The sequence below is a fragment of the Sorex araneus genome, chromosome 5, assembly GCF_027595985.1.
Source record: "Sorex araneus isolate mSorAra2 chromosome 5, mSorAra2.pri, whole genome shotgun sequence".
Taxonomy (NCBI): Eukaryota; Metazoa; Chordata; class Mammalia; order Eulipotyphla; family Soricidae; genus Sorex; species Sorex araneus.
Genome location: NC_073306.1, coordinates 110497283 through 110509331, shown reverse-complemented (window position 1 = coordinate 110509331; position 12049 = coordinate 110497283). Strand labels below are relative to the sequence as shown.

General features: G+C 45.6%; 1 protein-coding gene across 3 annotated transcripts in view; it reads left to right on the top strand.

Moving 5' to 3' along the window:
- DAAM2 (dishevelled associated activator of morphogenesis 2) overlaps positions 1 to 12049 on the top strand; it is a 112900-nt gene that overhangs the window by 80814 nt on the left and 20037 nt on the right. For all 3 annotated transcript variants that reach the window (XM_055139481.1, XM_055139482.1, XM_055139480.1), the window contains 8 exons: positions 614 to 724; positions 2011 to 2114; positions 3101 to 3167; positions 4137 to 4254; positions 7955 to 8093; positions 10284 to 10342; positions 10486 to 10670; positions 11231 to 11527. In XM_055139481.1, coding sequence (XP_054995456.1) covers positions 614 to 724; positions 2011 to 2114; positions 3101 to 3167; positions 4137 to 4254; positions 7955 to 8093; positions 10284 to 10342; positions 10486 to 10670; positions 11231 to 11527 — 1080 coding nt within the window. The remainder of the gene's footprint in view (positions 1 to 613; positions 725 to 2010; positions 2115 to 3100; positions 3168 to 4136; positions 4255 to 7954; positions 8094 to 10283; positions 10343 to 10485; positions 10671 to 11230; positions 11528 to 12049) is intronic.

Here is a 12049-nt window from a genome sequence, read left to right as displayed (position 1 = left end):
AATGGAGACGTTACTGGTGCCCAGTTGAGCAAATTGATGAACAAGGGGACGACAGTGCTACTCTGAAAAACTGAGAGTGGCCCCCATCATGACATTTTGCGTAAGATACAAAAAGAATAAAAGAAGCCAAGAAGGTGATACACACCTGATGTAAATTTTAAAGCAGTCCTTCATGCTGCCCCACAATATGAACCAAGCCTAAAACAGGAGTGGAAGGGCAGTAAGACAGGACCAAGAATGAGATGTGGATCAAAGAAGGCTTCTGGATCTGGAGAGATGGCTTAACTGATTGAGTGTGTCCTTTGCATGCAGCAGGTCTGGATTCAATTTCCAAAACACAGGATCCACCTGAGCACCTCCAGGAGTAATCCCTAAGCTCTGAGTAAAAGTAGTTTTTGAGATCACCAGGTGTAACCTGAAAAGAAAGATAAATGAGTAAATAATGCTTCTGGCAAAAGAGGTGTCTTAGGAAATGGTTTGAGATTATGTTATGTTGGTTGAATAGAAAATGGAAAGACCTTCCAGGTAGTTGGAACAGTTAGAGCAAAGTCTCAGAAGTTTCTCTGGTAAGTCTTCAGTCTCCCTCTCTTTTCTCTCTTTTCTTTCTACCTAGACCCTGCTGAATGAGCTAGATCGAAGTCTGGGTCGATACAGGGATGAAGTGAATCTGAAAACAGCCATCATGTCCTTCATCAACGCTGTCCTCAATGCAGGAGCTGGAGAGGTGAGGCCCTTCCTCTTGCCCTTGTACTGACCTTCTGGACCTGGAGTGCCTTGTATGAACTTCCTGGGAAAGGAGCAGAGGGAAGGGGCCAGAGTACTTGGTTATCTTCATCATCTTTTTATGGCCTTTGTCTCTTGTCTCCTACATTTGGTATCAAGAAAAAATAGTCTGTCACAAGTCTTGCTGTCAGATGGACAACTTCTTGTCAGACAGATCTAGTTTGCACAAACCCCATTTGTGGTCTCCAAAGTTGCAATGAAGATTAATTTGCTTTACTTATCCACAAATGCCTTTGGATTTTATCTAAATCTGGGAGGGACCCCGGGGCATTTCCTGCATAGTTAGCATCATGCATTATCTACATGACAGACAAATCTGAGACTGGTTGACTGATGGTGGCTTACAGAGGGAAGAAATCCTGTGGAAGGAGGGCCTGTTGATCCATATGGCTTGAATTTTCCAAAGATCAGCTTCTGCGCTTGTTTCTGGATTGGCAGATTATATTTTCCTAACATTTTCTATTAGGAGGTGTAGATCATAATTTTTCTTACATTTGGGTAAAAGCAAGGATTTTATGCCATAAAAAAAGCAACAATTGAAATATTTGATGAATAGCTGAGCTCCCTTAATTCTTAGGTAATCAGAGGCTCTGGTCAAAGTCAGCTTGCTTAAGGTCAAAGAAAGCAACCTAATTATGTTTACTTTCCCTATTTCCTGTCATGTTCTTTTTTAAAATTCAGCCATGAAGATCAAAATTAGGTGATTTTGGTTGATTGACCTATCCCTAAGACACCAACATCCGTCTATTAGTTCTATTGCTGCTGGCATCCATCCTATCTGGTTGGTAGCTACAGAGTATCAGGTCATTGTTATCAATGCCATTTGTGTAAGTTATATCACAAACACTTTACAAGGAGGAAATAATGGATTTCCCAAAGTCCCAATGGCACAGTGGGGTGTTGAAGCAAGGATTGAGTGATGCCAAAGTTTGTGCTATGCAACACTGCTCTTTGATGCCCAAAGAGAAAAGGATCCTTGTACAGAACTTAACCTTTAAGTAAGAAACTTAAAAGCAGTGAGGCCAGAGACACGCAGGAAGTGAGGCCAGAAGAGTGCCAACGGCTGTGTCATCTTGTCTTTGCCTAGAACTCTGGGCCTTGCAGTAGCTCTGGATAAGTTTGCCACAGGAGATGTGGGATAGTGACTGACTTGGTTATAAGGACTCCTTTGGGAAGTTTTGAGTAAGTTAAGATCATCCGATGAATTGTGTCCCTTGGTGACAACAGGATAATCTGGAGTTCCGCCTCCATCTGCGGTATGAGTTCCTGATGCTGGGAATACAGCCTGTGATTGACAAGCTCCGGCAGCATGAGAATGCCATCCTGGATAAGTAAGTCCTATCTCATTTCCTCTGCAGACCCATGGGACAGTGCTGGGAGGTAGAGGGCTGATTGGGACCTTCATGAAGACTGTTCCTCCCATTGAATCACTGGTCACACTCAGCACCCCTAAGAATCAGCCCTGTGGAGGTGGCAGGTCCCTCTCAATTCCCATTCTCATCTTACCTGGGCTTCTGCCTAGTCTTTTGGCTGCCTCACTTCTGATGTTCAGAGCAGGTGGCCCCAGTTGTCCCTTACCCAACAGCAATATTGCACTGCTGCGAGGGCATCTGGAGATCTGTACGGCTTGTTCTCTGATTTTTATACTCACTGGGCTGGGGTGAGGAGAAGGCTACTGTTATTAGGAGCCATGAATGCTAATGTCCTGCCCTGCACTTCTGTTAAACAAAAAAATGCTCAGCCCAAAACAAGTCACAAAGGCCCTTGCTGGCCAAAGATATAATTAAATCCCTAGTCTGTCCCTTTAGAGCAGACTATTTGATGAACAACAGGTCACAAAGACCAGAAAATGGATCCTTTGGTAGTTGAGTTATGGGGATGAAGTGGGTAGAAAAGAGTGGTTAAACTTTTGCCATGGAGATCATAGAACAAGGGCCAGGTCACTGCAAGTTAGTGGTCTTGACAGCAGATGATCTACTCCCCAAGGGACACATGGCAATTCCTAAAGACACTTTGAGTTGTCACAACTCAAGGGGTGGAATGCTACTGGCCTCTAGGGGGTGGGTTGAGAAATGCTACTGAATTTCCCACAGTCCCTTATTTAGCTCCTATCTCAAACATAATCCAGCTGTAAGTAGGCATAGGTAGAGTGACATCAGACGGGCCCAAGGAGAGGCATCCTGGAAAGGGTGTTGGGCTGCAGATGGTAGATAAAGCCTTGTCCTGGCATCATCCCGGTAAAGCTTTCTGATTTCGTTCATAGGGACTGTTTGCTTCAAGCAAGGTGTTCTGACTGTATATCTCTCTCCCCACCTAGGCATTTAGATTTTTTTGAGATGGTCCGGAATGAGGATGACCTGGAGCTAGCCCGGAGGTTTGACATGGTGAGGAGCCTAAGTGGGCCCAGGAGGGGTGGGGCAGAGAGAGTGGCAGTGGAAATGAGTGTGGTCCTGGGTGGCCTTACAGCCACTCCTGCAAAATGAATGACTCCATGTTGGCCAAAGCCTGTTGCTCTGGGGAGCCCAAACTCAGGGCCCCACCTGGGAAGGCCATAGGCCACAGTCCCCTAAGGATTGAGTATAGTGTCAGATGCCATTCCCGAGTGACTTTCCTCCTGCCTCCCAGCAATTTCTTGAGTCAGCCCTCTGCATTTCTAACAGCTAGCAAATCACAAACCATTCCTAGCCAATTATCTGCCCTAAAGACACCCAACTCTGCTGCTTCAATGTTGTCTTATGTATAAAATCCTTATTAAAATAGTAGCCTAATTTGGGTTGGAAATTCAGTCACCTTACTCTAACCCATATGTTCCCAGCCATGCCCTGGGTTCAGAGGTCACCACAAAGTGAGTTTGGATAGGAAGTCACTCAGCAGGGAGGTAGCCAGGCTGCATGTCTGAGCCCTGATTCTTTCCTTTAGTTTTAACCTTTAGCTCTAACCATGGGTAATTTTGCTCCCTGCTCCCTCTGGGGACCTTTGCAATGTCTGGAGACATTCTGAGTTGACACAGTTCATATAAGGAGACTGCCAGGAGCATCAGAGACACACAGACCAAGGGTGATAGGCATTATACCAAGCATGGTGCTAAGTATCAGCCAATGAGCACTGCCCCAACCTCAGGAATTATTTAGTCCAACAATGGACTAAATAATTAGTCCCTTGTAGTAGTGCTACAAGTAGTGGTGAGGCTGAAGAACCCTTGTATCATCTTCCTGCTTTTTAAGGCTGGCCCAGAGGAAGGGGAAGGAACAGTCCCTGAGAAGAATGGGGCTCCGTGAATGGAAACAGTGTCCTCTTCCCTACATTCTGCTGCCTTCTCCTGCTCCATGCACTCTTGCTCTTCTCTCTTCCAGGTCCACATTGACACCAAAAGCGCATCCCAGATGTTTGAACTTATCCACAAGAAGCTGAAGCACACTGAGGCCTACCCCTGCCTGTTGTCTGTGCTGCACCATTGCCTACAGATGCCCTGTGAGTCCCCACACAAGCTTTTCCCTGCTGCCTGAGCTCTGGCATAATGGGAATAGCATCTGCTTTGCATACAAGAGGTCTGAGTTTGATTCCCAGCAATGCATGGTCCCCTGAGCAACACTGGGAGTGACTCCTGAGCACTGAGCCATGATTAATGCAAACGGAAGACAGACTTTCCAAAGAAATGGCTTAAAGGACCAGTGAATGTATTTTGCATTCTGGAGGTCCAGGTCCAGTACCCCACATTGCATGGTTCCCTGTATATTACTGGAGCAACCCTCTAGCACAAACCCTGGAGAACTACTCCAGGTTTTTGGCCCCCAAATCCAAAACAGATTTTAAGAAATCACAGAGAACATGACCTCTCAGTTTGGTGAGTCTTTCTCTGTCTCTTGCGAGTTGTTACAGGACTCAGACTCTTTTTTTTCCTTTCTTTCTTCTTCTGTGGGATCCAGATTTACACTCTTACCCCAAAGCTGTGAGATGGCCCTGAGGAACCTTGACATTATAACTCTACAAAAGTAGCTTGATCACTGCAAATGCAGTAGTTCCCGATGGCAGTGGTCATCTTGGTCTCCTTGGTGAGCTCCAAAATAAAGTGTTGGGCTTAGGGAAGCAGCCCTGAGTTACAATGAGGGTTTGGGCGTGCCCTTTCGGCACAGAAAAGGATTCTATTGGTTTTTCCATCCAATTCTTCTGGTTACCTGTAAAAAACTAAAGCATGCCAACGGGTATGTGCACTCAAGGGCTCTCTGGGTGGCTCTGTCTCACCGCCCCCAACGGTGCTCTGGAACCACTGTGTGTGGCTGTTGGTCAAGGGCAGGCGATGGAAGGAAGAAGGCCAAACTGGTTGCTCGATCAGTTTATTTCATTCTCTCTCTCCACTTCTTCTGTCTCCCTCTCTGCCCCACAGTCTTAGTTTATATAGCAAATTACATAGGGCAGTAGCACAAAGGTGGGTTTAACATCAACAAATCAGCAAAGAAGGGTAAGACCATTTCTTGAGGAGATTAACAAAATCTCATTTAAGGAAATCTCATCTAAGGAGATCCTCTCAAGGGTGTGATTCCAAACAAGGTGTGTCAGGGTGTGAGCTAGTAATCTGCTTAAATAGTTATAGTAAATCTACTTCTAATATTTCTAGCAATGTCATTCTGTATGAGCGCAGTAAGAGATATAAAGTTTGGTTCTTCCTGAGGACATCTCACTAAACATTCCAGACCACAGTCCTCAGGCCAGGTTAATCTTCTTAACCCCAGCAGGGTCTTAGTCTCATCGTTTACCTTTGGATCGATCATGACAGCATTGTCCATGATCATGCCCTCAACTTATAGTTGAGTATTGTGGCGCTTTGGCCTGGCCCACTTCGATGCCAGGGTAGCTCACAGCTTGCCCTGGGTCTATTCTGTCCCTCGTCGAAACCCTGCTCTTGGGTGCTAGGAACTAAGGGCAACTGAGTTGAGAAATCAGATGCTCAGGAGCAAATATTATTGGACTCAATCAACTCCCAAGTTACAAGCACAATATTAACTGTCTTTCTGTGTCCATACAGAAAGGACATTGCTTTAAGGTAAACTATGCAAAAGACACTAATTTACAATACAAGTTCAGAGTCCTTAGAAGGATCTAATCTTACAAGATAACAGAATCTGATTAGGAAAAGATAATTAACTGGTTGGGAAGGAGTTTACAGATAAAGGAATGGGAGTGTCTCCAGAGCACTTAAACCTAAACTCCTGTGGCAAGGGAGGAGGGACAAACCAATGTTATCCTACAGTTACCCATTGTCCCCTCTCCTGTCTCTGCTTCCCTTTACAAATCCCGCCTGCAGCATTTCCAAGAGCAGTGGCTGGATCCTTGAGATCTAGGAATGCACAGTGGCTGAATAAATTACACATAAATACTAATAAAAACCTTCATACATGCTTTGAATGAGCTTTAACTGTAATACATTTAGTATTTAATCTCTTCCCAGAGTAGAAGAATCTTCTGAAAACCAGCAGGGTTTACCATAATGATCACCCTTGGCACTCTTTAGACAGTATATTGGTGATCATGGTGACATTATAGCAGCAGTTATTTTGTGTGCCAGCTGTGATGGCCTTTGATACAATGTGAGATCCCTTAGCACAGTGGTTCCACACCTCACAGTGACTCTGGAAGGAGTGTGCATTTGCTCCAATTTATAGTGGATGCACCTGTAACTGAATGAGTATGTATGTATGAGGATTTTCATTTCTTTGGGGTAAGGGTTTCAGATGAAACATGTTCTACTTCTATTAGCAGTGGCCTAGCCCTGTTTCCCTGAATGAAGTTGAACTGGAAAGTCATGCTACATAGTTATTGCTGGAGGAAATGCAAAACACACTCAGAGCTGGACCAGAAATGTACTTGTTCTTCAAAACCAGGTGTAGAAGTCCTTCCTAGAAGATACGGGAAGCGCCAAAGAATCTCGACTTGTTCTGCTCTCAGATGTCTGTGTTAAACCATGTGCATAGATCCTTCCTTTGCACAGATGTCCATGCCCCTCTAGGCAAATGGGTTTGATTGTAAGTTTAGGGTCAGGCTGTTTGATCTCTCTCATCGAGGAGAGATGCAATGCTGGGGATCAAGAACCCAAGAAGAATGTCTTAGGGCAACCCATGAAAAGAAGTTCTGTTGTCCAGCCAGATTCTGTTTAGAGAGTATAAGAGGGTGACCTCTTTTAATTTTTTTTATTTTATTAGTGAATCACCGTGAGACAAAGGTACAGACTTACAGGTTTTCATGCTTATGTTTCAGTCATACAATGATCGAGTACCCATCCCTCCACCAGTGCCCATTTTCCACCACCAATGGTCCCAGCATCCCTCCCACCACCCCCACCCTGTCCCCTTCACCACATCCTGCCTCTGTGGCAGGGCATTCACATTTTGTTTGCTCTCTCTTTTTGGGTGTTGTGGTTTGCTACAGAGATATTAAGTAGGCATCATGTTCGGTCTATAGTCTATTTTCAGCCCATATCTCCCATCCCTAGTGGGCCTGCCTAGCACCCTTTGCTTGGTGATCCCTTCTCTATCAGAGCTGCTTCTTCACCTAGCATGTGAGGTCAGCTTCCAAGCTGTGGAGTACTCCTCTTGGTACTTATCTCTACTATTCTTGGGTGTTAGTTTCCCATTCTGTTACTTTATAAATCAGGCTAGTGCCTTTGCCTTCAGAGCTCAAGGTCATTTTCACCAAGAAATCTGTCTGCATTCCACCACAACTTCTGCAGCCCATTCTGATTCCCACTCAGTGCATACTGTAATTAGTTATCATTCATTTTCTTCTGTAGAACAAGAGCAGAGCTAATCCTCAGGCCTTTTCTTGTTTGAAATTTCCCTGGAGACTTCATTATTCAGCATGCAATATTTTGGAGCACATTTACTTTCTTAAAGGTGCTGTTTTTAGATAATGTAAAACAGCAATTTGCAGTCCCCAGGCAGAGAGAAAGCTCAGAGTGCATCAGGGAAGAAAGGCATCCAGGAAGCATTGCAGTAGGAGCAGAGCAATCTTCTGAAAGGGTTGATGTGCTCAAAGAAGGTCAGCTTCAGATAACCAGGGAAGGATTAGATTTGTGAGTCTGTATCATTCCCTCCTCAAAGGGGGGCCTCATCAAGGACAGGAAGGCATGTCTCCCCTTTCTGTGCCAGTAAAGACTTGTTTGTCTGTACTCCCACAGACAAACGCAATGGGGGCTACTTCCAGCAGTGGCAGCTTCTGGACCGCATCCTCCAGCAGATTGTCCTGCAGGATGAGAGGGGCATGGACCCAGACTTGGCTCCCCTGGAGAACTTCAACGTCAAGAACATCGTCAACATGTGAGCACGAGTCAGCCCTCTCCTGCTCTCCTCCCTCTTCCTGATCTCTCTGTGTCTGCAGATAATCTCAGCTCCCTCTCTATAACCGGCCACCCCAAAGTGTGTCTTGAGCATCTCTGACCAATAGAACTGTTATGGGAATGTTCCACATCTTAACTGTCTGTTGCAGCAATGGATATGTTTGATGACAACCTGGAATGTGCCTCTGAATTTTTTATTTGATTTCCTTTTAATCAAACTTTAATACCCACCTGGTATAGAGGCTAGTGTCTACTATGTTGGACAACTCAGGTTTGGGGGAGTCTCTCAGTGGTCTACTGCATGGAGGGGATAAAGGAGGAAATGAAATTCTTTTATACAGAGACATGGTCAAGCTGTCTACAATCTCCTACCTGGTTTTTGTATGACCCAGGAGCTTTTATGTTTTATTTCATTTGAATTTTTTAAGATTTGGGGCAATGCTGAATCCAGGCCTCACACAAGCAGAAGCATACACTCTTTACCACTGAGCTATACCTCAAACCCCCAAAATTTTGATATTTTATAAGTGAAATGAATTTGAGGCTGGGTAATCTTCATGCAATAAGGCACTTTTGTTTCTTTGGGGTCATAGCTTCAGAGGAAACATGCTCTCACTTTGGGTGAGCCAGATACAAAACTATGTGGCACAGTACATATAACCTAAAGTATTTACTCTGGTACTTTCTGACAGCTTGCCAGCTCTGAGATAGAGTCTGGTCATTGACCATGGACTGTTGGATGGGGACATTGGAATATGGTCTTCTGTTTTTTTCAGTTTAGAGAAGCATAGAGAAGCAAATTTAAATTAGTAACAATTAATAGCCATACCTTATGTTAAAGTAAGTTTTAGCTTTAAAGTATTGCTCAGATTTCAGTATGAGCTTCAGCCAATTTCCTGTAAAGAGATAAATTGAATTTCAAAGATTCATTGTCTTACTTTCTGAAGCCAATTAGAAACAGTCTTTAAACTATTCATGCTATTGTTTTCATTTGCACAAGTAGTTGAATGCAGTTAAACATCCTAAATGGTATTCCTGGAAAGATAGCTCAAGTGGCAGAGCACATGCCTTACCCTAATCAGTGGCCTCTACATATCACTGATTGTAGCTTTGGTGGTCCCTTGAACACCACTGGACCTGAGGACCTTCATGCCTGCATCACTAGGCGGAGTATCTGTGAGAATGGCCCTGGACTCTGTCCAGCTCCCAATACTGATTGGTGTGGTCCCTTTAAAATGATTCTTAATGGGTATGTTGGGCAACTGCATCAGGAATAAAAATGCAGCTTTATTTTTTGTTTCCAAATAATTCTTTATGCTACATAGTAGTGAGGCTTTTGCCCTGCCAGAGGTTGAACATACCTCAAGTCCAGAAAGATTTTGCTGCTTCTTGGGTCATGGGAAGCCCGAGATTACATTAAGCCCCAATATATTCTCAAATAGCAAGTAGGACCATCCCGAAATGAATCCATATTCTAGATTTTATCAACACACTCTCCTCCTTCCCTGGGACTGGAAACCTGCAGTGAGAAGGATGGTGTGCGTGCGTGCGTGCGTGCGTGCGTGTGTGTGTGTGTGTGCGTGTGTGCGTGCGTGTGTGCGTGCGTGCGTGCGTATGTGTGTGTATGTGTGCTGAGAAAGGGGAAGAAAGGTGGGGGGAGAGAGAGAGAGAAATGGTTGGCTTCTTCTCTGTTATGATTGTCACTAACCCTTCTAGCCTCCTTTTCTACTAGCTAACCAGTTTCTGACCCCCCAGAGGGAGCATGGGGGCAGGAAGGAGGAAGAGGAAGGGCAGGAAAGCTCTTACTGTATCAGGTAACAGTGTCTAGGCTTCCTCTTTTCAGGGTTTGGTGCATGTGTAAAGACTCTTTGGACTCCTTGCTGGGTGCCTCTGGCTATGAAGCTATGACCATGCATGGTTCATTTTCCAGAACTTCCTGGAGCTTCATCTGTGTTACAAGGGGGATGGATTATAAGATAGCTAAATATCCTTTCAGCTCTCAGTGCTCAGAGAGACTTAGTGAGAAGTGGAGTAGGCCTGGGTAAGATGCTGGAGAAAGTTAAAACCCATCTCCCAGAAGTCGCAGGGCAGATTAGAGGTGGGAAACAGACATGTTTTGAAAAAGTTGTGAGGCAGCAGTCAACAGACCCTTCCCTCTCCTCTGTCCCAGGCTCATCAATGAGAATGAAGTGAAACAGTGGCGAGAACAGGCAGAGAATTTCCGGAAAGGTGAGGGGTTCTATGGAAGTCCACAGCAGCCCATTCCTCATCCCCTGATTGGCTCCTATAACGCCCCCCCCCTTTAGAAAGGGACAACGCATTCACTTCCTTCCACTGTTCCATTTGTGCCCCCACCTCACCACCCATCCTAGAACACTTGGAGCTGGTGAGCAAACTGGAGAGGAAGGAACGAGAATGTGAGACAAAGACCTTGGAGAAGGAAGAGATGATGCGAACACTGAACAAGATGAAGGATAAGCTGGCTCGAGAATCCCAGGAGCTGCGCCAGGCTCGAGGACAAGTGTCAGAGCTGGTGGCCCAACTCAGCAACAGCTCGGTATATAGTTTCCCCTTTGTGGTAACATTGAACCAAGATCCTGAGCTTCAGGAAAGGGCAAGCAAAAAAGAGCAAGTGCATATGTGGGGGAAGGTCAGTACCTCAATTTGGGGGAAAAACGCAGTGGGAACCCTCAGTCCAGGATAGAACGGGTCTCCAAGGATGTCAGCACGGCACCTTTGTGTTAATTGGAAAGCACAGTGTTCCCTCCCTGGGTGAGGACTGTCCCAGGAAGCAAGCCTTGGAAGCTGGGTGCAAATATTTTGGGGGCTTCTTCTCCCCTCTTATTTGGATGTCCTTGTGTGGGCAGTAGCCTCCACAACTTTTATCAATACTTCTGTTACATTGTGATGACTGAGACATTGTCCAGTGCCTGGATATCTGTCTGTGGTTGTGTTGGATTAAAGATACCAAGAAGGCGAGGGGGCTGTAGAGAGAGAGGAAGTGAGAACACGATTGAGGGTGCCATGCAGATGTAAGATCATGAGGATGGGGGTAACTGAGGGGACCTGACGTGTTGTGGCTAACGGTCTCATCTTTTGCTGTCTGTCTCCCCACAGGCTAGACCTGTATCTTCTTCGCCTCCTCCAGGAGGCCCGCTTACTTTGCCTTCCCCTGTGCCAACCAGTGACCTGCCTCCACCCCCACCTCCACTACCACTAGCCTGCTGCCCTCCCCCCCCACCGCCCCTCCCACCTGGTGGTCATCCCACTCCCCCAGGAGCCCCACCTTGCTTTAACCTGGACCGGACCCTCTCTTCAGACACCTTGCTCAGCAGTGAAATTCCACTCAGGAAGAAGTGTGTACCCCAGCCTTCCCACCCACTGAAGTCCTTCAATTGGGTCAAGCTGAGTACGGTGAGTGACAGAGAGGGGCAGAGCTCCTCGGCCACAGCCCTGTGCACTGATTGCCTTTGTTTTTCACCCTGATTCTTTCCTGAGTGGGACCTGGGTAGCAGATCTATGCAGTGATGTATAACATGGAGTGGCTGGTGGTTGACAGCTCACTGGAAAGAATGTATATATAGGGATACATTAATATATATATACACACATACACACATATTATATATATATGCACACACATATATATAGCTATATATCACTGTTGTTCATCGATTTGCTCGAGTGGGCACTAGTAACATCTCCATTGTGTGAGACTTGTTGTTACTGTTTTTGGCATATAGAATATGCCACGTGTAGCTTGCCAGGCTCTGCCATGCAGGCAGGATACTCTTGGTAGCTTGCTGGGCTCTCCAAGAGGGATGGAGGAATCAAACCCAGGTTGGACGCGTGCCTACCCGCTGTGCTATCCCATATATATTTTCCACAATGAAGAGTCAGATGTCAAGATGTAGCTTTTGGCATCCTGCCAGCAGG